Source organism: Canis lupus, chromosome 2, assembly GCF_011100685.1.
Source record: "Canis lupus familiaris isolate Mischka breed German Shepherd chromosome 2, alternate assembly UU_Cfam_GSD_1.0, whole genome shotgun sequence".
NCBI classification, from domain to species: Eukaryota; Metazoa; Chordata; class Mammalia; order Carnivora; family Canidae; genus Canis; species Canis lupus.
Window position 1 is genome coordinate 32,986,414 of NC_049223.1, and position 25,422 is coordinate 33,011,835.

The 25,422-nt window shown below is 54.9% G+C and overlaps 1 protein-coding gene across 1 annotated transcript; it reads right to left on the reverse strand.

Moving 5' to 3' along the window:
- Positions 1-5,829: 5,829 nt before the first annotated feature.
- GTPBP4 (GTP binding protein 4) lies at positions 5,830-24,677 on the reverse strand. The gene is made up of 17 exons (XM_038530227.1): positions 24,521-24,677; positions 23,418-23,588; positions 21,171-21,274; positions 20,955-21,091; positions 19,443-19,543; positions 17,620-17,712; positions 16,726-16,917; positions 16,566-16,631; positions 15,191-15,280; positions 14,385-14,495; positions 12,382-12,459; positions 12,018-12,069; positions 11,562-11,662; positions 10,026-10,223; positions 8,661-8,726; positions 7,198-7,341; positions 5,830-6,494 (listed from the first exon to the last, which is right to left on the reverse strand). The coding sequence occupies exons 1-17, from the start codon at positions 24,566-24,568 to the stop codon at positions 6,342-6,344; spliced, it is 1,905 nt and encodes a 634-aa protein (XP_038386155.1). The 5' UTR covers positions 24,569-24,677; the 3' UTR covers positions 5,830-6,341.
- Positions 24,678-25,422: the final 745 nt, after the last annotated feature.

The following is a 25,422-nucleotide window of genomic DNA, read 5'->3' on the forward strand; positions in this document are numbered from 1 at the left end:
GTGTTTCATGAAGGAACTTTTTTATAATAGTTTTGTTTTTTAAAGATTGTATTTATTTATTCATGAGAGACAGAGAGGCAGAGACACAGGCAGGGGGAGAAGCAGGGTCCCTGCAGGGAGCCTGACACAGGACTCAATCCCGGGACCCGGGGTCACGCCCTGGGCTGAAGGCGGCGCCCACCTGCCCCCCGCTGCCCCCTCGCTGACTTCTTGTAAAGTTTTATTTGAGACCCGAGATCCTAGGCTGGGGAGGGGGGCAGCGAGCAGAGCAGTGTCCCCGCTGAGCAGGGAGCCCGAACCGACGGCCCCGGGATCCCGAGGCCACCTTCCCATGCCTCGGCCCCACTTGCCTCGCGTGGTCTCAGAGCATCGATTCTATCCTGAAGACTTCACACAGCCTGCACCCCAACGTGGGGCTCAAGCCCGCGACCCCGGGGTGCAGGGCGCTGTGGCAGGACCCGGCCCCCCACACCTGCACCTGCTCCCACACCCCCTCCGCCACCACAAGCCGCTGCAGCCCCACGCTTCCCCCCTTCGCGGCGGCACCCACCAATGTAGACCCTTCGCCTTGGCCCAGATGTGAGCCCCGATGGGTCACCTCTCCAGGTCCTTTGCCTCCGCCCCAACCCTGGTGGCCTCCGTCCGTGGTCCTAGCCCGGCTCCCGCGCGGAGGCGGCAACCTGGGCCCACGCAGCCCCCGCCTACCCCGAGGCTGCTTCTCCCCAGAATCACTGCTTTCCACGCCCATCCATGACCGGCCTTCGCTCCTGCAGGGCGGCCGGGCTTGGGCACGTGGGCTGCCCACGGGGGCGTCAGGGGTTGTGGCCGGGGGGACGGGCGCCCACGCAGGCAGCGGCCGCCCACTTCTCCGTGCCGTGAGGTCGGCCGGCGGCAGGGCGAGGACAGCACACCGGGTCCCCGGCGCCCGGACACACCCCTGCCCGGTGACCCCGCTGCAGCGGCTGCCAGGAGCCCAGGCTCGTGCGCGGCCAACAGGAGCAGCTCAGCGCCCACGCGGGCAGGTGAACACGCCAGACCTTCCCCTAAGTGCGGCCCGGGCACGGGGGCTCTGGCCGGGGTCTCGGGGGCACGGAATCGAGTCCCCATCGGGCCCCCGCTCAGCGACGAGCCTGCTCCTCCCTCTGCCTCTGTGCTTGCTCCTTGTCTTTAAATAATAAAATAAAAATAAAAATAAAAATAAAATACAGTACCCGGGGCACCTGGGCAGCTGAGTCGGCGGAGCGCCCGGCTCTTGGTTTCAGCTCCGGTCTTGGTCTCGGGGTCATGAATGAGTTCAAGCCCAGCGTGAATCCTACTTATAAAGTAAATAAACAAAACCCAGTATCGGGTAAGGAGGGTGCCTCCCTCACCCCAGAGTCTTCCACTGAACCAAGAATTCAACTGACCTGAAGCAGACGGAGGGAGGAAAGCTCCAGCCCCTCCCGTGGGCACAGGGGGCCGCGGAGTGACTGGGGCAGGGCGACCCCCGTGACGCAGAGACGGGGCCGGGGACTGAGGGCCCGCAGGTTCGCAAGCAGGTGGCCGCAGCTTCCGTTACTAACGGAGTTTTCGTCACACTGGGCTGGGGGAAGGCGAGCACACAGCAACGAGGCCTCTTTTTTTTTTATTATTTTTTTAAAGGTTCCACTCATTTATTCATGAGACCCCCAGAGAGAAGCAGACCCAGGCCGAGGCAGGAGCAGGCTCCGTGCAGGGGGCCCGACGCGGGACTCGATCCCGGGACCCCAGGATCACGCCCTGGGCTGAAGGCGGCACTAAACCGCTGCGCTACCCGGGGGATCCCCTGAAATTTTCTTTAGATAAGTCCCAAGGTGGGACAGCTGGCGGGCTCAGCGCAGCGTGAGGCTCGATCTCAGGGTCTTGAGTCCAAGCCCCATGTTGGCTGTGGGGTCTACGGAAAACACACACGCGGGGCACCCAGGTGGCGCAGCGGTTGAGCACCTGCCTGCGGCCCAGGGCGTGACCCCACGGTCCTGGGATCGAGTCCCATGTTGGGCTCCCCGCAGGGATGGAGCCTGCTTCTCCCTCTGCCTGGGTCTCTCATGAATAAATAAATAAAATATTTTTTTTTAAAAAGGGAGAGAAGTAAAGCGAAAAGAAAGCTAACAAACCTGCGGGAGGGGAGGTGCTCCCGATGAGGCGTGCTGCCACCCGCGTGGGGCCCGCTTCCCGGGCAGGACAGGACTGTCCCCCTCGGGGCTCGGGCTTCCTCCAGCACTGCGGGGGGTTCCCCACCCCCCCCACCCCCCGGGCTGCTCAGCCCCTCTGTGGCTGCCGGCCCAGAGCCAACGGCCAGTTGCTCCCCCTGGAGGCCCCTGAAAGTTGGCGCCCAGGGGGAGCTGCCGTCCTGGGGCCGCGGCCCCTGCCCTCCCGGAGTCCGGGCGTCCTTGCGCCCTTGGTCCCCCCACAAGGCTGCAGGGTCGCCCCCCCATCCCCCCTGATCCCCCCCGCAGCAGCAGGAGCGCCCTCTGCTTGCCGCAGCTCTGAGGCACGGCCTGAGACCAGGGAGCGTGCAGTCCTCCCGTTTCGCTCCTTCCCTGACTCTTTCAGCTACTCCCTGAACATCCCTGTGACCCTTAGGACGGACGGATTTCTACAGAAAGCATCACTGGGACCTTGACAAGGGTCGCGCCGGATCCGTAGGCCGCAGCGGGCAGAGGGCACTGGGCACGGACTCAGCGCTGGGCGTCCTCACCTCTCCCGGCAACAGGTCACGCCTTCCAGTGGACGCTCCTTTCACGTCCACGGCTAACTCCCAAGGGTTGTATTCCTTTTCATCCTATTACAGATGGGTTATTTTAAGGTAGTTCTGGGCTGTTCACCATTAACGCATAGAATCGTTAAGTCTTTTTTTATTTTACATCCTGGAAAGTTTGCTGAGTTCATATTTTTTGGCATGAAACACTTGGGGCTCCCTACAAATAAAATCATGCTGTCTGGGCAGACAAGATTTACTTGTTTCCTTCCAAATTTGTATGCCTTTTCCTTCTCTTTCTCATGAACTGCCCCAGCGAGGACTGGGGGCTGCTACGCGGAGTGGCCAGGGCGGCGTGCGGGCCACGTCCCTGACCTGAGGAGGCCTTCAGGTTTGCACCCCCCAGGGAGGCGCCGCCCACGGGTTTTCCACAGCTGGCGTTTACTGTGCGGCACTAACTTCCGTCTCAGTTGAGTCCTTTCATCATGAAAGGGCACTGAATCCCACCAAGTGCTCGTTCCGCATCCCGGCGAGACCCATGGGGTTCTCGTCCTTCGCTGTCAACGTGGTGTGGCACCTGCGCGCTGGTCACCCCCGACGCCCGGCCCCACCGATCACGCCGCACAATCCTTCCGACGTGCACGCTGTGGCTGCTGGCTTTTCGTTGAGGACCCGAGGGTCGATATTCCAGAGGGATCCTGGCCCCCGGTTTTCTTGTGATGCCATCTGGTCTCGGTATCCGGGCAATGCTGGCCTCATGGAATGAGGTAGAAATGGACCCTTCCTTCATTTGGGGGGGGGGACCATTTAAGGATGGGAGGGGGTTTTTATGTTTGGCACAACTCACCAGGGAAGCCACCTGGACCAGGGCTTTTCCTTGCTGGGAATTTTACTGGTAAAAAACACTTAAACCTTAAGTTTATCATCTTAACCCATTTTCAAGTGCACGCTGGTAAGTCTGTTCACGTAGGTGTACAGATCTCTGGTGCTCTTGCGTCTTGCAACTGAAACTGTCGCTATGAAACACTCCCCGTGGCCCAGCTCCAACCTCTCAAATCCGTGTTTCGGGAATTTTGACTAAGTTACTACTTTGGGGTGAACCACAGGGCACTCGGCTATCCTCCCTCAGCAGGGCCCCTTGCAGTCCGGGCGCGCCACGCGCCAGGCTCCTGGAGGCTGCGGGCTGCACGGGCTCCCGGGCCGGCCCCTCTGCAGCCAGCCATCCCACACTGGCGGGAGCGTCTTCCTAGTGAGGATCCGGAGTAATTCTGCTCGGAAGCGAGGCCGCACACGCCTCTGGGCCATCCTACGCTGAATTTCTTGGCCCCGTACCGACAGGCGGGATAGTGCACACTGTTACCCGAGGACTCGGACTTGAGGAACCTCCATACTCTTCTCCAGAGGAACTGCTCCCGGTTGCGTTCCCAACAGTAGTGCACAAGGTTGCGATTTCTCTACATCCTTCGCCACCATCCGTGTTCTCTCGAGTGTCCATCCTCGCGGGAGTGAGCTCACGTGGGTTTCATCTTCATTTCTCTGTATGAGTGATTTTCAGTATCTTTGCATGTGCCGGTTATTTGTGCGTCTTCTCTGGAGAATTGTTTGAATTTCCTGCCCAATTTTTAACCAGGTGGTTTTAGGTGAGTTGCAGGAATCCCTTATGTGTTCTGAACATTAATTTCATAAAAAATTATTTTTATTGATGTTTTATTTCATAAAAAAAAGTTTGCAAATATCTCCCATTTCATAAGGTGTCTTTCACAGTTATTTCCGTGGAAGCACAGAGATTTGATGTCATCCCATCTATCTTTTTGGTTTTATTACTTGTACTTTCCAGCTTGGGAATTGGGGGGCACCTATTGGACTTTTTGCTATTGCTCTTTTGTTCATGCCCCATTTTTTGTATGCCTTATGATTTTGTTGAACACCGGACATCTGAAATCTCCTAACGTGGTAATTCCGGAAACCAGATATTCTCCTTCCCCAGAACGGCTGGGTGTTTTGAGGGGCATCACTGTGCCAGCCAGAGGTAAAGACTGAAGGTCTCCTTAGTTCTCTGACGATGTGTCCTCCCCTGGGCACGTGCAGTCTTTCCAAATTCCCTTGACAGCAGCTGCTTTTCAAAATCCTAATTCTTTAATGTCTGGCCCCCACAAGGTAAAGCAGGAAAAATGCAAAGAAACAGGCCCTGGCTCTTCAAACCCCCTGCATCTGGCTCGGCGGGTGGGGACTGAAGGACGGGGCCCACCTGTGCCCACACCTCTGCCATTAGAAGCAGCAACGAGCAATCTACCGTGACAATCCTCATCTTCGGGGAGCAAGGTCCTCAGCAAACCCCGAAGCACACAAGCAGCCACAGGAACACGCAGGCGCAGTGGCTCCCCGGGGCTGGGGTGGGGAACCCGTGACCGTCGAAGCCACGAGGGCTAAAATGACCAAAGTGAATGGACCTGCCAGCCAAGCGCGTCCCTAAAGACGCAAGCCTCCAGAGACTCGAGTTCCAGGACAGCTCGGCGACTGTGATCCTCGCGAGGAGATGGGCTCCAGTCTCCCCAGAAGCACTTGTGTTTTATGTTCTCTTAATGAATCCTTTGCAGCACACGTAGGTGAAAATCTTGCTTTATATCCCCCCAAATGCAACACTTGTTAGAAAGTGACATCACATGACAAACCACTGCAGACCATCCGACGCGGTGTCCTCAAGAAGCGCCCTGCTGCCCACGCGCCTTGGCTGGACACTGCACGACCCAGCGGTTACCCCGGTACTGTCTGAAGGTCTCCAGCACTCTGCGTCCCACTGTCCTGTGCTTCGGACTCTGCGTCCACGTGTTTGGGAGAAAGGGAAGCGGGTGCCCGCAGGTGACCCCGTGGCAGCGCTGGGGTGTTTGGGGCTCGCTGGATACGCGGGTCACCGCCACCCAAGCGGCACAGGCCATCCTTAGTTGCTGCGCGGTATCAGGTAACATTTTACCCCACAAAAAAGAACTTTCTGTTTTGAAAACAACACAGTTCATTTTTTTTCTCTTTTCTCATGTGGCCAAACTGACAGGGATTTGTAAGTAAACCAAAAACAAAGTAAAACCAGAAAAACCCAACCAAACACAAAAACAAAATACATCAACCAAAACCACTTTATTCTGAAGTTTATTTTGGACAAAGTAGTTGAAGACAGGTTACAACGGTACACACGTCGAAAGATGGGAAAATCAGCCGGCGCTGGAGCTTGCTCTGCTGCAGGCAGGCATGGCTGGCAGCCCTGGGCCCACGCCCACCACCAGAGGGGCTTTCCTCACAAAAAAAAAACCCCACTAGACCTACGTAAATTCGAAGTTCCCTCTTGCAGAAAAGAGTAAGACACACGTTCACGTCAACCAATCTTTCTGGTTCTGTAGATCTGGAGCAATCAAGGCTCCGTGGAATGCCACACCCACCGTCTGCTCGGAACACCTGGGCTGCGAGGCAGCAACAGCACCTCCCACAGCCGCGCGCCCCAGGTGAGCAAAGCAACAAGAGCTTCAGGTTTGCTTATTATCTGCAGTTCATGGGCCAGGACTCCGACCCCGTGACCGCACGCCTGGCGGGCTGGAGACACCCCGCACAGCCAGACCACTGCAGCTGCAGAACACTACCTCCTGTCCTTTTTACCCGCTTTCCTCTTCCCGGAGAGCAAGTGCTTGGGCTTCATATCAAACACGTGTCTGTCGGCTTCTCCTTTCTTCCCCAGGCGGTTCATCTTCCTCTGAGCGTTCTTCATCATAGTCTTGGCTTTCTTCACCATCTGCACAGGGACACACAACACACGTCAGCTCCCGACTCTCCGTGGGCCCCGTCGTGACCCCGTCAACAGCCCTCCCTAACCGTCCAGATCTGTCCTGCCAGAAGTGCTGGCGGGTCTCCGTCCCCGCAGTCTGCCCTGGGGCCCAGGATCTGCAGACCTCAGCCCTGTGCGCTCAAGGACGGGATGAACGCTGTACCCAGACGAGGCCTGCGCCCCGCGGGACCTGGGAGGTCAGGGCCTGCGTGCCGTAGCTCCACTCAGACAAGCAAGAAAACGGACAGTCAGCCCAGGAAACCACGCTGCTCGCGTCAGACTCACAAACAGCCATGCTGGTACTAAAATCCAGATTTCTAGGAGATGGCACAGTACAATGGAAAACTCTGTACCTAAACTTTCAAAATGCAAAATCTAACAATTTATTGTGTTTATTTAAATAAAAAAAAAAATTTAAGTGAAACAGACTATGTATATCTCAAGTGTCTTTCCCAAAGACTGACCAAAACCACTCCCTACAGGGGCTCCGGCCTCCAGGCTCTGAAGCAGTGTCCTATGACATCACAGCGCCCTATGATATCATACTCCCGTCCACCCACTCCGCAGGGGGCACCAGCCCTCCCCTGGTGGTCGCTGCCCTCTACACGACAGCTGTAGGGTGTGTCCGGAGCCCAGGAGACCCCAGCAGAGGCACATCACAAGGACTAACCTTGACATCCCGAAGACCAGAGACATCCCGCGGAGTCCGAGAGCAGCTGCGGCTGCGGGCTATAGACGTGGGTGGAACGGAGTCCTCCCGTTTCCTCTTCCTAGTAACACTCCGAGACCTTCTCGCCTGGACTGCGTAATGGGCCTGAAGAGCACAAAAGCAAATTTAAGGCTGTAATCACACACACAAAATTACACCATCAAGAGGACAAGTCGCTGAAGAGTTTTTTAAGATTTTATCAAATAAGCTAAAGCTCTTTCACATATTAGTACGGGTCAAATGTTCCTCTTCACTTAACACAGCTGCTTCACGTTACAAGTGATTTTAACTCCAACAGAAAGCATCGACTTAACACTGGCCACTGCATGATGTCCTTCCCTTAGCCTGGATCACGAGACTGACATGCCAATTTCTATTTCCGGTGTAAAGCGTCCTCTCCCCGCAACCTTGGGCTTATGTACCTGAACACCAGGAGCAGCCCTCAGAAAGCTCAGAGCTGACGTTAAGCAGACACACCCACTGCACCTGGGCGGGGTAGCCCTGCTCGATGTGGTGGGCGCCCTGGTCACCCGTTTCCTGTCTGCAAACACCACAATGCCTCGACAGGCGCACTGGCACTCGGCCGGCACGTGAAACGTCTATTAAAGTAACGCTCCACATGAGCAAGGCACTGTACACGTTCCTGATTAAAATTAAAATTAATCTAATCCCTTTGGAAAAGGAATTTAATAAGTTATCTTTTGATTTTGATTATTGTAAGAATGTTTCAATAAAATAATTAAGAATATGAAAAAGCTATTTTATACAAGACTGTGTATGCTCCGGAGCTGCCTGCGTGGCTTAATTAAGCAACTAAGTCATTTTTCCCACCCCAACTAACTCTTAATTTTGACTCCGGTCATCCGGGTCTTGGGATCAAACACGCGATGGGCTCACGGGCTCCGCACTCAGCAGGGAGTCGGCTTCAGATGGTCTCTCCCTCTGCCCCTCCCCCCACTTACATGCACTTGCTCTAAAATAAAATATTTTTATTTTTATTTTTTTAAATTTTTATTTATTTATGATAGTCACACAGAGAGAGAGAGAGAGAGAGAGAGAGAGAGAGGCAGAGACACAGGCAGAGGGAGAAGCAGGCTCCATGCACCAGGAGCCCGACGTGGGATTCGATCCCAGGTCTCCAGGATCGCGCCCTGGGCCAAAGGCAGGCGCCAAACCGCTGCGCCACCCAGGGATCCCTAAAATAAAATCTTTAAAAAAGTATTTGCTCCAGCATAATTCTTCAGGGATAAAAAAATTCCAATAGTTACCTCACAAACCCGACAATCTGTGGGCCCCCAGGAAAACAGTTCTGAACTGTTTTCAGACAGCCTAAGCTCTCCCCACCGGTGAGAGAGCCTGGGCCCTAAGGCACAGCCGTATGCAGCCCAGGACATATGTGACCGGGACCATCTCCACGCACTTACATTGTCTTTGTCATCCATGTCAACGCCAAGACTGCGCATCTCATTCTCTAACACCTTCCGCTGAACCTGAACACAGAGAAAAAGGGATTGAAGCAAAATTAGTTTGATGAAATGTTTAAAAAAAAAAGTTCAACAGAAAATGGGAACACGTACCTTACAATGATCTAGGATACATTTATTTTTTTTTTTTTTTTAATTTTTTTATTTATTATGATAGTCACAGAGAGAGAGAGAGAGGCAGAGACACAGGCAGAGGGAGAAGCAGGCTCCATGCGCCGGGAGCCCGACGTGGGATTCGATCCCGGGTCTCCAGGATCGCGCCCTGGGCCAAAGGCAGGCGCCAAACCGCTGCGCCACCCAGGGATCCCTAGGATACATTTCTTTTAGGAATTATATCTTTTAATCGTCTCACGTTCATATTTTGGGACAATCACTAAAGCCGAGGAAACCAACATTTCCCAGGAAGTAGCCACGTCTAAGACAACATACTCTTCGCATCCTCGGATTCTGCACAACTCTGCAGGAAGTCTGCGTTCAAGAGGCCCCGAGGCTGAGCTCACAGGATGCGCCCCAAGACACAAACTCCAGGGGCAGCTTCTCCTCCCATGCCCACTGAGCACCACCTGGGAACCAGGCGGATTCCAGTGTGCCAAGGGGCTATCATGTGCCACCCCGTGAACACAGTATCTCAGACACACGAGCGTCCACTGAGACGCGTGGGGAACATCATCGTGTCCCGTCCCCCCCCCCCCCCCCCGCTCACAGTCTAGTTGCCCTGCACACCGTCCTGGCTTGGGGAGGCTCCCACTGTTTGCTGTCACATCCTGGGGCTGGAAGGCACCCAAGGACCCAGCCTGACCTGCTGCCCTGATGGGCACAGAGCAGATGAAGATTCTACAAAGACGGGAACGAGACGGAAAGAACTGCTATCATGTGGCCAATCTGCACCTAAAGTGTAAGTCTCCTTGTCCTCTCCAGTCATGGAGGCCAAGAAATCGCCCAAGGATTTATTTAACCCGGACTGGCATAGGTTTCTGTATACTGCAAAGGATTAGAGTCCTGACTCGCAGAGAAATTAAAGAGGAATTATTGACTGATGGCTTTTCTGCCACAGATCCCAAATCACAACCTCACAGGTCTGGCAGAGAGGCTGACTCCCACAGTGCTGGACCAGGAAGCCACCAGGACGGCGCCATCAGCCAACACGGCCGACCAGAGCTCCACCCGCCTCAGACGGCAGCACGCATCAACATCAACAGAACAGTACGTGCGATCCGATCCCACGGCCACACGTGGGCCGAAATGTCGCAGTTAGCAAATCGGATCCATACAAGCCGTCCGGCACTTTGGAAACACGGAACTTGCCTTCTTAGCCGTCCGAGGCATCCTGGGGCCCTGTGTGTTCTTCTCCTTGGACTGCAGAATTTTCAGCTTCTTTTTTTCCCGAATTTGCTTTGCCAGCTGGCGGATCTCCCCCATCTCTTCGTCCTCGCTCTCAGACTCACTGTCGTACTCGCCAGCTGCTGTCCTCAGCTCTTCTTCTTTTTCTAACTCTTCTAATTTCTTTAAAAAAAAAAAAAAAAGAATAAACAATTCTAATGAAGCATAATAACGAAAAACTCTTAAGTGTAGCAACGCTGTACAGGAGCTCGGTTCCCCTTGGTCCTTCAGGGGGCGACGAGTGCCATCACCTGGTCCCAGTGATGCTCATGGGCTCGATTCCCAGCAGTGAGCTCACAGGCCCCATGAGCTGTCCTGTGCTGTTTCTCTCACTTTACCAACTACTGCAGACATCAGGGTGCAATGTGCAGACATCACCTCCCTCCCTCCCCAGTACAGCCCCTCCCCACACTCGAGAGCACCACCGTGCACAGAAAAGTAAACCTTATAGATGTGAGCGGATAAGACCCTACAACATCCCCTTCATTCATTCTAAGCCCATCCCCAAGCACGAACGCCACTGCTGGCAGCAGCTGGGAAGGAACAGGAAATGAGGCAGCACTGGCAGGAAATATTCTTTCTTTAAAAACCCTGAGGACAGGACGCCTGGGTGGCTCAGTGGCTGAGCATCTGCCTTCGGCTCAGGGCGTGATCCTGGGGAGTCCTGGGATCGAGTCCCACATCGGGCTCCTTCCATGAACCTGCTTCTCCCTCTGCCTGGGTCTCTCCCTCTCTCCATGTGTCTCATGAATAAATAAATAAGATCTTACTAAAAAAAATAAAATAAAAATACAAAGGAGAAAAAAATGGGAGAACTAGAGAAAAAAGATTTTTTTTTTAATTTTTTTTAGGAACAGGTTTTATAAAGGTTTTGTTTTTTTTTTTTTTTAAGATTGTACTTCTCCATTTATGAGAGAGGCAGAGAGAGAGAGAGGCAGAGACACAGGCAGAGGGAGAAGCTGGCTCCATGCAGGGAGCCTGATGTGGGACTCGATCCCGGGACCCGGGGTCATGCCCTGGGCTGAAGGCAGCGCTAAACCGCTGAGCCACCCCAGCTGCCTGCAAGATTGTTTTTAAAGAGGAACCTGCTAAGAGACATCCAGTAAGAAGAAGCCGCCACTGAAGAACAAAAGCCCCAGGTTGGGCCGACAGGTCAGGCCAGAGGACCGTGGCAGCAGCAGCACAGGACCTGAGGAGGACAGGGAGCTCGCGGCCAGCAGAGTCCACCTGCCCCACACAGGAGGCCAGGGCTGAACCGGAGGGGAGCACGGTGCAGGGCCGAGCAGCAGAGCCCTGGGGTCTCCAGGACCCTCGCAGAAGGCTGCTGCTGGAGGGGACGGGTGAGGGGAGCGCCGTGATGCAGAAGGCACACGGCAACAAGTACGGTCAGGCCCACACGGTGCTTGTACCTTCCCGGTTACTGAGGAACAGAAACCACACGCTTCAGCAAGTGACACAGACCTGCATGATGTCGGGATCAATGTAATCAGCTACGTTATGGCCTTCCCAGATCTCGGGTATCTTATCGTGCTTCTCAGAGGAGTTCATCAGATCCCAGTACTCTGAAGTTAAAAAAAAGGTTACGTTTACTGTAACATCCAATACCTGCAACCACGACGCGCCCGAAATGACTCCTCACACACGTCTCTCCGGGAAGACGACGGGCGTTTGTGCTCAGCACAGCAGAGACACCCCATGAAGGAGGAGCTGCAAACACCCCGGCTCGCCCAGCACCTCCAGCCCCAGGGTCCAGGGTGGGAGGCCAAGGCAACGGACGCCTGCACCTGCACCCACGCGCCACGCAAGCAAACCCAACCCTCCTCCTGAAGCCACAGACCCCGGCGGCACACAGGTCATCTCTAAGAGGTGAAGGGCACCGCCGCCCTCCCACAGCTCCCTGAGCACCAGCGGCCTTACTCTGAAGGTCCAGAATGTAATCATCCCCCAGCTCCACTTCGAGGTCTCGTTCCTGCAATGAAGGAGCAGACAACTCCATCAGCCCCCGTTGGCCGTCCAGGCGCGCAAATGCGGAGCCCCCTCCTTGCCCTGGGAGACAGCCTCTTCTCCAACCCACAGCCAACCCCTGACACCTGTGTGGCCCGGCTCCCGTGTCCCAGCGGTCCCACCGTGTCCACCTCCCTCCCACCCACGAGGGTAGGGGCCTTGGTCAGGTCATGGCCGTGCTCGTAGAGCCCGACAGCACGGCCCAGACGCCTTCAGCGTTACGCCCCCTGCCCACTCCAGGCTCACACGGCCTTCTGCACCCCTGAAGCAGACCTACCCGCTTCCTCCTGGGCTCCCCGATGTCCATTCTCTTCCTGCGTGCCACCACTCCCTCGGGGATGAAAGGGGGCCTCTCCTGAGGAGACATCACCAGAGAGAGTTTTGTGCAACACCTTGCTGAATGCAAAGGAGCACAAAGGTGGAAAACCAGAGGCACACTCCCTCTCTGCAAAGCCAGACTAACAACACCAGCAGAGAACTGGGCAGGGGTACAGGCCAACTGGGCAAGGAAATGGGAAGACTCCATAGGGATCTGCAGTTTATTTAGAAAAAATAAATGCCAAGATTCTCAGGCAAAATCACCAACAAAAAAGCAAGAACAGGTGAAACAAAGTAGATGAAAGCAATCTAGACGGAAACTCAGTACACAGGAGAATTTAACAGGAAGATACAGCATTTCATCATCAGTTCTGAGAAAAATGACTCTCCTGGCAAAAACAGAGCTGGGGAGCTGCCTGCTTCCTAAGAACAAAGCGATGCAAGACTGAGCAAAAACTTCTGTTCAAGGCAGGAAAAATTAAAAAATGAAACCATCCAAGAATAGAAGAAAAATACTTTTAAAAAGTATTTTTGGAATGAATGGTTTTGTGTTTGACACAAAACTGATAGCTGCAAAAAAATACCAATGTTAGTTAATAGCACATAATTAAGTTTTAAATAGCCTATGTTAAATACGTGTAATCTAAGATTGAAAAAGGAAACCCCAATCAAAAAGCAAATGACCAAAAGAAAAAAAAAAATCTCACCCAAAAGAACCCCCCCAAAAAACCAACCTAGGGACACCTGGGTGGCTCAGGGGTTGAGCATCCACCTTCAGCCCAGGGCGTGACCCTGGGGTCCCGGGATCGAGTCCCGCATCGGGTTCCCTGCAGGGAGCCTGCTTCTCCCTCTGCCTGGGTCTCTGTGTCTCTTTCTCATGAATAAATAACATCTTAAAAAACAAAAGAACCCTACAAACCACACGAGTCTGATTTCCTTTACGTAAAAACTTTAAATTAAATGAGTAAAAGATCAATGACCTGAAGAACCAACGGGCCAATAAGCTCACGAAAAGGCTTGCGTGACAGGGCACCTTGCTGGGTCATGAGTTCAAGCCCCACATGGGGTATAAAGATCACTTTAAAATCTTCAAGAATAAAATAATGCTCGCCTACACTAATCATTACAGAAATCCCAAATATGGGACCAACTTTAATGGGTCAGACTGACGTCAGTGATCCGGGCCATGCGCAGTATAATCCAGGCAGGCATGTCTGCAGGACACGGAGCTCTCAGTGCCCACCATAAAATTCACTCTACACACACACATCTGTAATTAAAAACAAAGACGTAAAGAAAAAAGATGTGCAGCTGAGTACCACGGATGCAATGAAACAAAAAAAATTTTTTTTTGAGAGACAGCAAGCATGAGAGTGCACACAAGCCAGGGGAGGGGCAGAGGGCGAAGCGGACCCCCCACTGCAGGGAGCTCGACACAGGATTCGATCCCATGACCCTAAGATCATAATCTGAGCCGAGGGCAGACGCTTCACCCACAGGGACACCCAGGTGCCCCAAAAAATATTTTTTTGAAGCTTGATTTTCACATTTTAGAGAGAGCAGGAGTGGGAGGGATGGAGAGGGGGAGAGAATCTCAAGCTGCCCGCCCCCACTCCCCGACACAGGGCTCGATCCCACGACTTGGAGATCATGACCTTAGCTGAAGCCCAGAGTCAGACATGTAACCGGCTACGCCACCCAGGCGCTCCAGAAAACAAAAATTTTCAAAGAACATGACACATTTCCATGCTTGAAAACTTTTTTAAACGTTCACACACTACAAAGATTTCTCAGAAGATACACAAGACAGCCGCTAACCACCACGGTGGAGTGGGCGGCAGGGTCTCCCTCGGCACCTGTACAGCCTGGAACGCACCACGTGGTTTCCACGGGGGCCTGCGTGAGGCAGGAGCCCAGTCGGCGCAGGCCCCGGCTCGCAGGCCCGAGGGAAGGCAGCCTCACCTTGTCGTCTCTCTTGTGCGGCACAGCCAGGTGCAGCCTGTTCAGCACCTCGTTCACTTTATTTCCTTTCATTTTGGTTTCGACTCGATGAGCCAGAAGCCTGTCACAAGCCTGAGAAGTGAGGAAACAGGGCAGGACTCACGAGGCATCCCGGCTGCAGGGCCGCAGGGGGGCCCGTGGCGGAACCGAGCCCCATGCTCACCAGCTGCCTGCGTTCCAAAGCTCTGGACCTACTACACGCTTCTCCTCAGGAGTCAGAGCGGCCGCTGCTGTCTTGGGGTCACCTCAAGGTCCCCGTAAGCCCCCAGGGCAGGGCCCTTCCCAGGCACCCCACGCCCAGGCACCCCACGCCCCTTCCAGGCCTGCCTCCCGCCTCTAGGGAGCCCCTGCCATGCCCCTCTCAGGTTCACGACCCCCCAGACTCCAACTGGAGTGCCGGGGCAGCAGCAACCACAGCATCGGATGAGTCCCAGTTCACAGGAAAAGGACGACGGTGTAAAAGTGATCAGACTCGCACGGGAAATCTAACGGGAGCGGCCTTCCTCCACGTTCCTCTTGCTCCTTCTGCCTCGGGACAAGTTGTGCAACAGCACAGCTCCCACAGCCTGCCTGGCAGGACCAGGGCAGCAGGTGGTGGACGAGGCAGACGCCCCTCGTGCAGGGGGAGTCACAGTATCCCCGCCAGCCCCCACTCAACTGGGTGGGTGGGGAGCGGGGCTCTCTCCTGCCTGGCCCTCAAGGGCTCCCTGCCCACAATGGACGCCTCTCAACGACAAAGGCAGTAACGGGATGGACAAGGCACTGACCTCGGTTTTCACTTGGATAACCCCTTCCTCCGTCAGGGTGCTGGTCTCAACCACAGGAAATCCTGCAGCCTGCAAATCTGCAAATATTTTCTGGGAAGACAAAACAAAAACGAGAGCGCCACTGTTTCCACTTCTGCATGTAATGATTCTCGCTGTTTTTCATGTGGGTATCACAAATGCTAACTGGCACATCCGTGGTTCGTTTCAAATTCTTCTAAATGATACTTCCCCCAAATACTGAATTTTCCCCATATTCTTCTGTGATTAAGAAAACACCACCGCCAGGATCAAACCAGATTACAGAAGCCAACTACAGAGGTTCCCTGGAACATTCTGTAAGACATGGTGCTGGTGTGGTTCCTTAGAAGGAACCTGGCAACATCAAGCTACAGTTTTTAAAATGTTTTCGATACTATTTTTATTTTATTTTTTAAATAAATTTATTTTTTATTGGTGTTCAATTTGCCAACATACAGAATAACACCCAGTGCTCATCCTGTCAAGTGCCCCCCTCAGTGCCCATCACCCATTCATCCCCACCCCCTGCCCTCAATACTTTTTTTAAATAAAACATTTGGCCTCTGAGACCTCAGGGAATCCCTTATCAAACAACACAACATGCACACGTCACTAAGATCTCTCTCGTCACAGACAAGGCCATGCAGCCCCACCACAGGGAGAAGGGCAGAGGTCTTGGGCAGCACTGAGGTCTGACTAGTCTGTGGTCCGGACAGTCTGCCTAGACCTCACAGGGGCCACGTTCATCACAACAGCAAGCCAGGGTGCCCAGGCACAAGGCCAGGGTGCGCCGTCAGGTTAACCAAACAGCGACGTCAGGACGACACCCGCCGCCCAGTTGCTTTCCAGTTTCGTTCGATCTGCCTGCCAACGGTGCCGACGAACCACCCGGGGATGCTGCTGTTACTATGAGCGACTGCAGAATGGAGTGTCCCATGTCCCCCCGGAGCTTGCCACACCTCGAAGCCTGCTGCTCCTTCACTCATTCAACTCGTGCCCCAAACTCATTTTCCCACAAATCTGTGCAGCAGGCAAGAGGCCCTCCGAAACCCACCCCCCCCACCTAAATCCCAACTCTGCAGGTGCTACTCAGAGCACAGGGCCACCCCAGGCCTGAAGAGACAAGGCCTATCTTCAGGCACGTGGGGTGCTGTAAGGCACACGGGCACCGTCCTGATGAAGGCAGGCCATTCCCACAGCCTCCACGGAGGGCAGAGGTCAGGGAAGGTCAGCTTTAGCCGGCCAGTAAGAAAACAAAGCTGAACTAGTATTGCTAAAATCCTTCTGGACTTCAGTTGTCTGAAATGATGACTTGGAATCAGCAGGTAACAAACCTGACGACATGGAGGAGACTTACCTGATCGTCTTCAGGAAGCTCAGCTATCCTCTTCACGTCACACTTGTTTGCTACGACTATGAGCGGCTGGAACAGAACAGACAATGAAGTACGTGTCCTCAGGGCACAGGTTCTATGCCGACAGCACGCCCCCCACCCCCACCCCACCCCCACCCCGTACCTTATTGATAAAGAGAGGCTTGATGTTCTGGAAGAGCTCCAGCTGCTCCCTCAGCCCATGCCCACACTGCTCAGACAGGTCCATCACATACAGAACCGCGGCGCGCAGGTGAGCCAGGGCCGTGATGGCCTGCATCTCGATGGTGTTCCGATCCTCCAAGGGGTGGTCCAGGATCCCCGGCGTGTCTACGACCTAATGATCAGATCTGTTACCGCAAAGCGCACATTCCCACAGCCTTCCTGCCAGCACACCCTGGAAGTGACACCCATACCCAAACCAGGAAATAAAATGTTAAAATGTAGCTCTCCTGACTGACCATAATGAAATAACCTTTAAATATTAAGAAATAAGGTGGATGAGGTGAACCCCAGGGAGCTCACTAAAGAGCCAGCCGATGACCTGGAGAAAAAGACTTTTTTTTTTAAAACACAAGCTCTATGCCAACATGGGGCTTGAACTCCTGTCCCCGACGTCAAGAGCCGCACGTCTACTGAGCCAGCCAGGGGCCCCGACGGCACAGCCTACCACAGAGCAGGGCAAAAGGAACACTGATCATTTATAAAATTAAATTTTACTGTGGAAACTGCTCCACCCTCTAAAATGGCTAATAAATGTCGTTTCTCGTGACAGGGTCAGAAACACCAAGGAGACTTGTTTCTTTGGAAGCACCGCCGTCAGCACAGCGCAGACATCCACTTGGGCCACTGGCCGCCTCCCTGAGTTCTATCAGAACCAAGAACCGCCCTCGGGCAGCCGAGAAGCTCAGGGGAGTTTTGTCCATGGGGAGGTCCTGGTGACCCTGAGAACGTCTCCCACCCCTCGCGTCCTCCTCCGAGTGCCGCGGGAATGGGGGAGACACTCCAGGCGTGTGCTGTTAAAGGGGAGAGCTCTGACCTGCCAGCGCAGATACTTATAATCCATGTGCCCCACAAACAGAGACTTGGTCGTAAACGCATAAGGCTGGACATCCACATCCGCTCTCGTCACCTAAAACAAGACAATCACACAAGTTCCAAACCTCGTTCTCCCTCAAATAAGATAAATGTGGCAGCTATGTGTTATTAAGACTAATGATTTTGGCATTAAAACAAAACCACGGGCAGCCCAGGTGGCTCAGCGGTTCAGCGCCACCTTCAGTCCAGGGCCTGATCCTGGAGTCCCGGGATCAAGTCCCACATCAGGGTCCCTGCAGGGAGCCTGCTTCTCCCTCTGCCTGTGTCTCTCTGTCTCTCTCAAGAATAAATTTTAAAAATCTTAACGGAGAGAGACCTCACACAATCACACTGCTGAGGACAGAAGCTGCTGCTCCCTGATGGTCGGACAGGCTCCACTCCCTCACGCCACAGGCCCGCGCAGGGACACTGCAAATCAGACGGGGAGGTAAGGGGCCTGGTACTCGGAGCGTCCATTAGCTTCTGCTCTGATCCACCCCAGCCCCGGTGACACCCCACAAACTTGCTGTGAAGACAGAAATGCTCACTGCTGATCCACCAGCCACACGGTCCCACAAACTCTCAAAATGTGGTCGGTGCAACCGAGGAACTGTTTACTGTTTAATTCTAACTTTGTTTTTTAAAGATTTTATTTATTTATTCATGAGACACGCAAAGAGAGAGGCAGACACAGGCAGAGGGAGAAGCAAGCTCCGTGAGCCCCATGTGGGACTCGATCCCAGGACCCTGGGGTCATGCCCTGGGCTGATGGTGGCACTAAACCACTGGGTTACCCAGGCTGCCCTATTCTAACTGATGAAGTGGCCACTGGCTCACAAGCGTTTGAGCCATCAGCTTGGTCATCACGGGTCACGTCAGCACAACTTGGGGACAAAATAAAAACCTGCAAATTGGCTTAAAGTCGACATGTTCCTGGCAGTAAGCAGTCACACATACGTAACCGCTGTTGTTTGGCACCTGAGCTGTTGCTGGTTGTGAATGGACTTTTTATTACTTATGAACCAACAATTTTTTTTAAAGATTTATGTATTTATTTTAGAGAGCATGCACTGAAGAGCATGACTGGGAGGGGCAGAGGGAAAGAGAGAATCTCAAGCAGACCCTACTGCGCAGGAGCCTGATGGAGGGCTCCATCTGACAACCCCGAGGTCATGACCTGAGCAGAAATCAAGAGTTGGATGCTAACAGACTGAGCCACCTGGGCGCCCCTCCGTTGCTATCTCTGCTCAGGTCCCTGAAGCTCAGCTTCGTTGTCTTGAAGCACGAAGTTACTAAATAGTGTCGAGTCCCAATTAATAAACTCACTCAAGTAAAGAGTAGCTCAGCCACTCCCCACTACGTGGACCAAATACTTCACATGAGAAGTGGCCCATCAACCAAGGGGAGATTCACCCACAAAATATCTCAGGAAGCCCAACTCAGCGAGTGCAGCCCGCCACAGTAGGCACGGGCACGCCCAGACTAGGCTGAGACAGCACATCCTGGGAGAGGCTCTCTGTGTGTTAACTAAACTGTACTTGAACGTCTTCAATCCCTTAGAAACTTATGAAACACGTACCAGAATAGAAAATACAATGTTTTTCGTAACAGCAATACAAATGTGGGTTCAGATGGACTTAATCCTTCCCTCGAGTAAAGGGCTGTGAGAGCCAAGGGCAGTATGACTCAAGGACTAATCGGCTGGTCATCCTCCCCATGGGGACAGGACACAGCAGCCCTCGGGCCTCAAGTCCTTGGTCACCTGCCTTATCAACAGAGACTAACCTTATTGATGAAGCTGGACTTGCCAACGTTCGGGTATCCACAGAGGAGCAGGGTCCTCGTATTCGGGTCAATAGTTGGCAGACGGGACAGATGCTGGCGCACTGTGAGGTTCAAATTGCATATACTTAATTTCGCAAGAACAATCCAGAAACACTTTAAGATACGCTTCTCTTAGTTGGACTACGGTTTTATTAACCCCGCTCCAACGCTCTGCCATTCCGACATACAAAATGTGAGAAACAGGAAAAATACAAACAGGAAAAGGATTGGCTGGAGGCGCACCACAGTACACAGATGAGCATCTCCCCAATCTCGCTGTACCAGAATCCCAGTCAACAGGTCAGACGTGGAGGCAGAAACACACGTCTAAGTGCCCAGACCACTCTTACTAAGTGAGATGGTACTGGAAAGCATGTCTGAAGCACGCGTACGTGCCACCGCTTCCTGCCCAGGCCATGGGCTGTTTCCACACAAGGACCACGTGCCTCATCGGCAAGGCACAGTCACACCACTAGAGTACCCTCAAGATTAAGCAAGAGAGACACAGGATGCACTGCAAGGCAGAGGAGCACAACTTGTTACAAACTATTTGCAAGATGTGTGTGGGGGGGAATCAAATGACTTTACAACATTTGTAGCACAAAAATATATGTAAAAAGCCAAACAACTGTTTCATTAAAAATACTACACTAATTCAGACTCTTAAATAAAAATACCACGTAACAAAACTGGAGTAGCAATTTCATGCTAACACATATTACAAAGCCTTTTTTTTTTTTTTTTTTGTAAAGATTTGGGAGTGTGCACGCTCAGGGGAGCTGGGGGAGGGCAGAGGGAGAGACTCTCAAGCAGACTCCCTGCTGAGCAGAGCCCGACAGGGGCGGATCCCACAACCCTGGGATCATGACCTGAGCTGAAACCAGAAGTCGGACACTTGACCAACTAAGCGGCTAGGGCACCCTATATTGCAAAGCTTGGAAGAAAAAAAAATTAAAATCTCAATAGATAAAAAACTACGGGTCATTTCCCCCCCCCCATATTTTTGGGTATTTTGTGATTTATAACGTATGTGCCTTATGTACTATTAAAAGAATTTGTGTTTGCCATATTTAATAGTACTAGTGATTTGTAAGAATTTTATTTTTTAAAAAAGATTTTATTTATTTATTCATGAGAGACCCAGAGTGGCAGAGAGACAGGCAGAGGGAGAAGCAGGCTCCCTGCGGGGGGGCCCGATGAGGGACTCGATCCCAGGACCCCGAGGTCATGCCCTGAGCTAAAGGCAGACGTTCCACCACTGAGCCATGCAGGGATCCCCAGCGTTTTCACTAACTGCTTTTTCAATAATAACTAGCCTGCTGGAATTTCTCATAAGCTGGGTGGGAAAAGTAATTTGATCCTGTCAGGTCTAAAATAAAACAAAACGAACATTCCAAAAATAAGTTCTTGACAAAAATCAAGAACCAGAACAGCACACAGTAACCACCGTTCTTGCTTACGGACAACAGATACCTTGCTCCAGGTACTCCAAACTCTGCTTCTGTCTCCGGATGATTGTACACATCCGCCCGAGGGCAGCACGCTTCAGCTGCTTGCAGCGGTACAGAGAGTCTCCGTACTTCATAAGCCGCACGTAATCTTTGGCCACACTTGAAGAAATCAGAACACATAAAAGGTTTTTCACTTTCCTCAGTAATTCAAAACCTACTATGATAAGAAAATACCTACTTGTCCACTAAGTTTTTGGCAATGTTTATTTGTCCCAGAGCCAACTTGTAATGATCCTTGTCATAGAGAATGTTCATCAAATCGGCATAAAATGGATGGATATCCTAGAACAGAAACAAAGCAGTGTTTTGGCACAGGAGTCTCATCTCAACGTGTCAGTAATCCTGGAGGTCACTTCTGTCTGCCCCGCCGTGCCCCCTTCATCCCTCCCACGGCAGCCAACTCTCCACTTGGGCACGCGCCCCCTCCCCCACTTCTCAAGACCCGAATCCATGCCTGCAGACACCTGGTCATTGCACCCCGCCCCCCCAAATGTAAAGGTCTGCAAGCCCCTTTGGCCCCTGACCCTCTGCTCCTATCTTCGCACGCATCACAGGAACGGCTCTTTTCTTCCCTAAACCCCATCACGCCAGGAGCGTGTCCACAGTCATCAGCTCGGACCCTCCCCAAACTCCTTTCTTCCTCCCGGAATTTTGCAGACAGCCGCCACTCAGGCTTTGTGATGCTTCCTATCAGCTGCCCCCAGGACCGACCTTCTGCTCCTGCAGGCTCGTGCTCCCACCCAACACTCAACACCAGCGTTCCCGGGGGCACTTCTCTCTCCACACTCACGTCCTGGGTGACTTCGCATGGATCTAGGAGCACAGACGTCTCCAGGCCAGAGCGCTCATAAACCTCCCCTTGCACGTCTGCGCGGATGTCTGACCCACACTTTGGATCCCTCCTCCTCCTCCGGCCTCCCCTGCCCCCCTGTGGACAGATGGCCACCCTGCTGTCGCAGGTGCTCCGGGCCACCCGCCCTGTGAGAAGACCTACGAGCTCTTCCTCTCAAGCACTCCACTCTCCAGCACCGCAGATGTGTAACTCGGTGCATCACCTTCAAGCGGTCTGCTCCCCCCAAGGGCCGCTCGGCGGCATGAGGCTCAACTTGGAAGGCCTAAGGACAGAACTCATGCCCTGCGGCAGCCCTGCAGCAGCCAGCTGGCCCGCACATCCGCCCGACCCAGCCCTGGTACTCTCCCTCCGCCACCCTGCTCCACTGCCCGGGTCTTAATGGCTGTCGTGCTCCCAGGGCCTGAACAGAACCCAGACACGTCAATCACTGCACGAGCGCAGCTACTCTAATCTTCTTCTCAGCTTAAAAAACGTGGGTGAGGGGGTATCTGGGGGCTCCGTCGGTTAAGCACCTGACTCTTGGTTTCAGCTCAGGTCATGATCTCGTGGGATCAAGCCCCACGTCCATGCTGAGCACGGAGCCTGCTGCAGATTCTCTCGTGCTTCTTCCCAGGTAACTTCTAGGGTTCTCACCCTTTCCCCAAAAGCTTTCGCGTGTTCAAGCGGCCTCTAGCGAGCACCTGTGGCATGCCAGGCCGGTTGACTAGCACAATCTCCGCTCTTATTTTAAGCACACCTGTAATGGTTTAAAGGAGGGATCCCTGGGTGGCACAGCAGTTTGGCGCCTGCCTTTGGCCCAGGGCGCGATCCTGGAGACCCGGGATCGAATCCCACATCGGGCTCCCGGTGCATGGAGCCTGCTTCTCTCTCTGCCTCTCTCTCTCTCCCTCTCTCTCTGTGTGATTATCATAAATTAAAAAAAAAAAAATTTAAAGGAACTCGTCCCCTCTGCCTTAACCTAGCTTTGCGGGCCATCTTGGGACAGTGGCAAATGCAGGCTCGCCCCCTGTACTGCTGACCTGCCCTCACACCACCCTGCAGCGGTGTGACCTGCACAGCGACCCCACACGCAGTGCCTGCCCTCGCTTTCTCCGGCTCCGTCAACGGGCAAACTTGACTACGCCGGGAAGGCTTCAACTGTTTTAGCTTAATGCACAGACTGTAGCCCCCCTCCCCCCCCCGCCCCCAGACCACAAAGAGGCCCATGCGGAGCCGAGCATGATCAGTGGCGGACCTCGCACCACGGACACGACCTGAGACCACGGGAGAAAGAGCCTTGCCAACAGGGAGGGAGGAAGGTCACGCCCGCTGGCAGGCCGCCAGGCGCAGTGCAGGCTCTGGGAGAGCTGAGCTGGTTGGAGGGAAGGCCTGCAGCACGGCTCCGGACCCCCGTACGTGGGCTCTGGCTGTGGGACAGAAATCCAAACACCTGCGCTCTGTGCCCAGCTTTGCCACCAACTCAGGAAGTGTGACGGGTGTGCATGTCGGGGAAGTACCTGAACCGGCTGCAGACACCGGTGACCTGAACGCTCACGCTCACACCATTTACTACAGGGTCCCTGGGGCACTTACATCCAACTTGGGGAAGTCCATTAGAATCTGCGACAGTCGGTCATGGTAATTCTGCTGAGTGAATTTGACCTTCCTCATGTAAAAATGTCTAATGCGGTGGATTTGGTAATGTTTGTGGACGACCGTCGGAGTCTTGCGTTGAGTCTTCGACAAGGTCAGGTCGATAAAGTCCTGCAACCAAATCAGACACAGCAGGTACAGCAGAAGTGTCTGCTTCTTACCTGTTCATCTGAAACCCTCTTAGAAGACCAACGGTACCGTGTGTGGAACTACGGTTTTCTAACTATATCTTTAATTTCTTATATTCAACTCCGTTCGCGTTCATAGTTTCAAGCCTATAAAAAACCACTTAGCAGCTGGCTGCCAGGACCAGTCCCGCCCTTAACCTCTCCAGGCCGTCTTCCCAGCAAGGCTCCTCCCCCTGCAGTCCGGTGCCTGAAGCGTAAGTCAGAGAAAAACACTCGGAGGGAAAACAAGTCCTGCAGTTTCAGTTCGCAGGTCTTTGTGGAAACACGGACGTCAGTAAGACTGACACCCGCTCGGTGGTCTCCCAGATCGCAGCGGCCGCGAGGACACAGGGTCTCGCCTGAAGCGCCCCCGCGGTCAGGCCGGGACGGGGTCCTGCTGGAGCCGGCACGGCCCTCCCCCCCCGCCTCCCCGTGGCCCGCCGGGCGGGGCCGAGGGACCCTACCGCACCTCCCGTCCTCTGGGGGGAGGGCCCTGCGCACAGGACCCAGGCTGACCCGGCCCTGGAGACGACCCCCGAGCCCAGGGGGGGCCTGACCCCGAGGGAGGAACGTGACCCCCGAGCGGGGACCAGGACCCTAGGGAGGGACCCGTGGCCCCGAGAGGGGACCCAGGACCTCGAGGTGGGGGAGCCCTGACCCCGAGGGGGGGGACCAGGAGCCCGCGACCCGAAGGAGGGACCCAGGACCCCGAGGGAGGAACCCCCGACCCGAGGGAGGCCCCTCCGCGTCCCCGGGGCCCCGCTAAGCCAGGCGGCCCTAGTCCGGAGACTACGTGGCGTAAGAGCGGTGGGCGCTGGAGGTGACCCCGTGCCCCCGAGGCGCAGGCCCAGCCCGCCCCGCCCCTCCGCCGCCTACCTTGGCGGACGGCACCACCGTGATCTTCTTGAAGTTGTAGTGCGCCATGCCGGCTGCCAGCCACGCGGGACGGTGGGGGCGGGACTTCCGCCGGATGCGCGTCACTTCCGGGCGCTCCGGCGTCCTCGGGCACGGCTTCCGGGTGTCACGGCGCCCCCTCCCGGCCGGAGGTCCCAGGGGGCGGAGGGCGGGTGGACCGGGGCGGGGCGGACAGGCCTGCGGGGCGGGGACCCGGAGCTCGGGGTCCTCGGGGGACGTGGTGTCTGGGGGTCACGGGCCCGGGAACTGGGGAGCCCGGAGGACTCGGGGGTCGGGGCGTCGGGGCGCCGGGGTGTCGGCGGGGAATCCGATGGGGAGCGAGGCGGAGGCCGCGGTCAGCAGGGGCGGGCGGGGGCGGGGATAAGCCCTGGGGCCCGCGTCCGCGCAGCGCCTTCGCCCGCTGGGCGCCCCGACCCCCGTGACCCTGCCGTGAGGTTCCGGCTGCCCTGCGGGACCCCGCCCCCGGGCGCGCCGGCCCAGCTCTCCCCGCAGCCCCGCCCGCTCGGCCCGACCCGGCGCCCCAGGCCGGCGTCTCCCCGTCGCACGCGTTCGCCGTCACTCGTGACCTGCCCGCGTGCGGGACTCCGGGGCGTCTCGGCCTCCCGGCCCGCGAGAGGATGCGCGATCGCCGACCCCGACCCCCGGCCCCCGACCCCTGACCCCCAGGACTCCGGAGCCCAGAGCGCGTGGCTCCGACGGGGCGCCCGGGGCGCAGGGACAGGCGGACGGGGACGGTAGGGCGGCGGCGAGCGGCGGGGCCTCGGCTCCCCGCACATACCCCCGCGCCACGCCCCGCACCGCCTCCCCTCCCCCTCCCGCCTCACACCCGCCCCCCCCGCACCGCCTCACACCTCACACCTCGC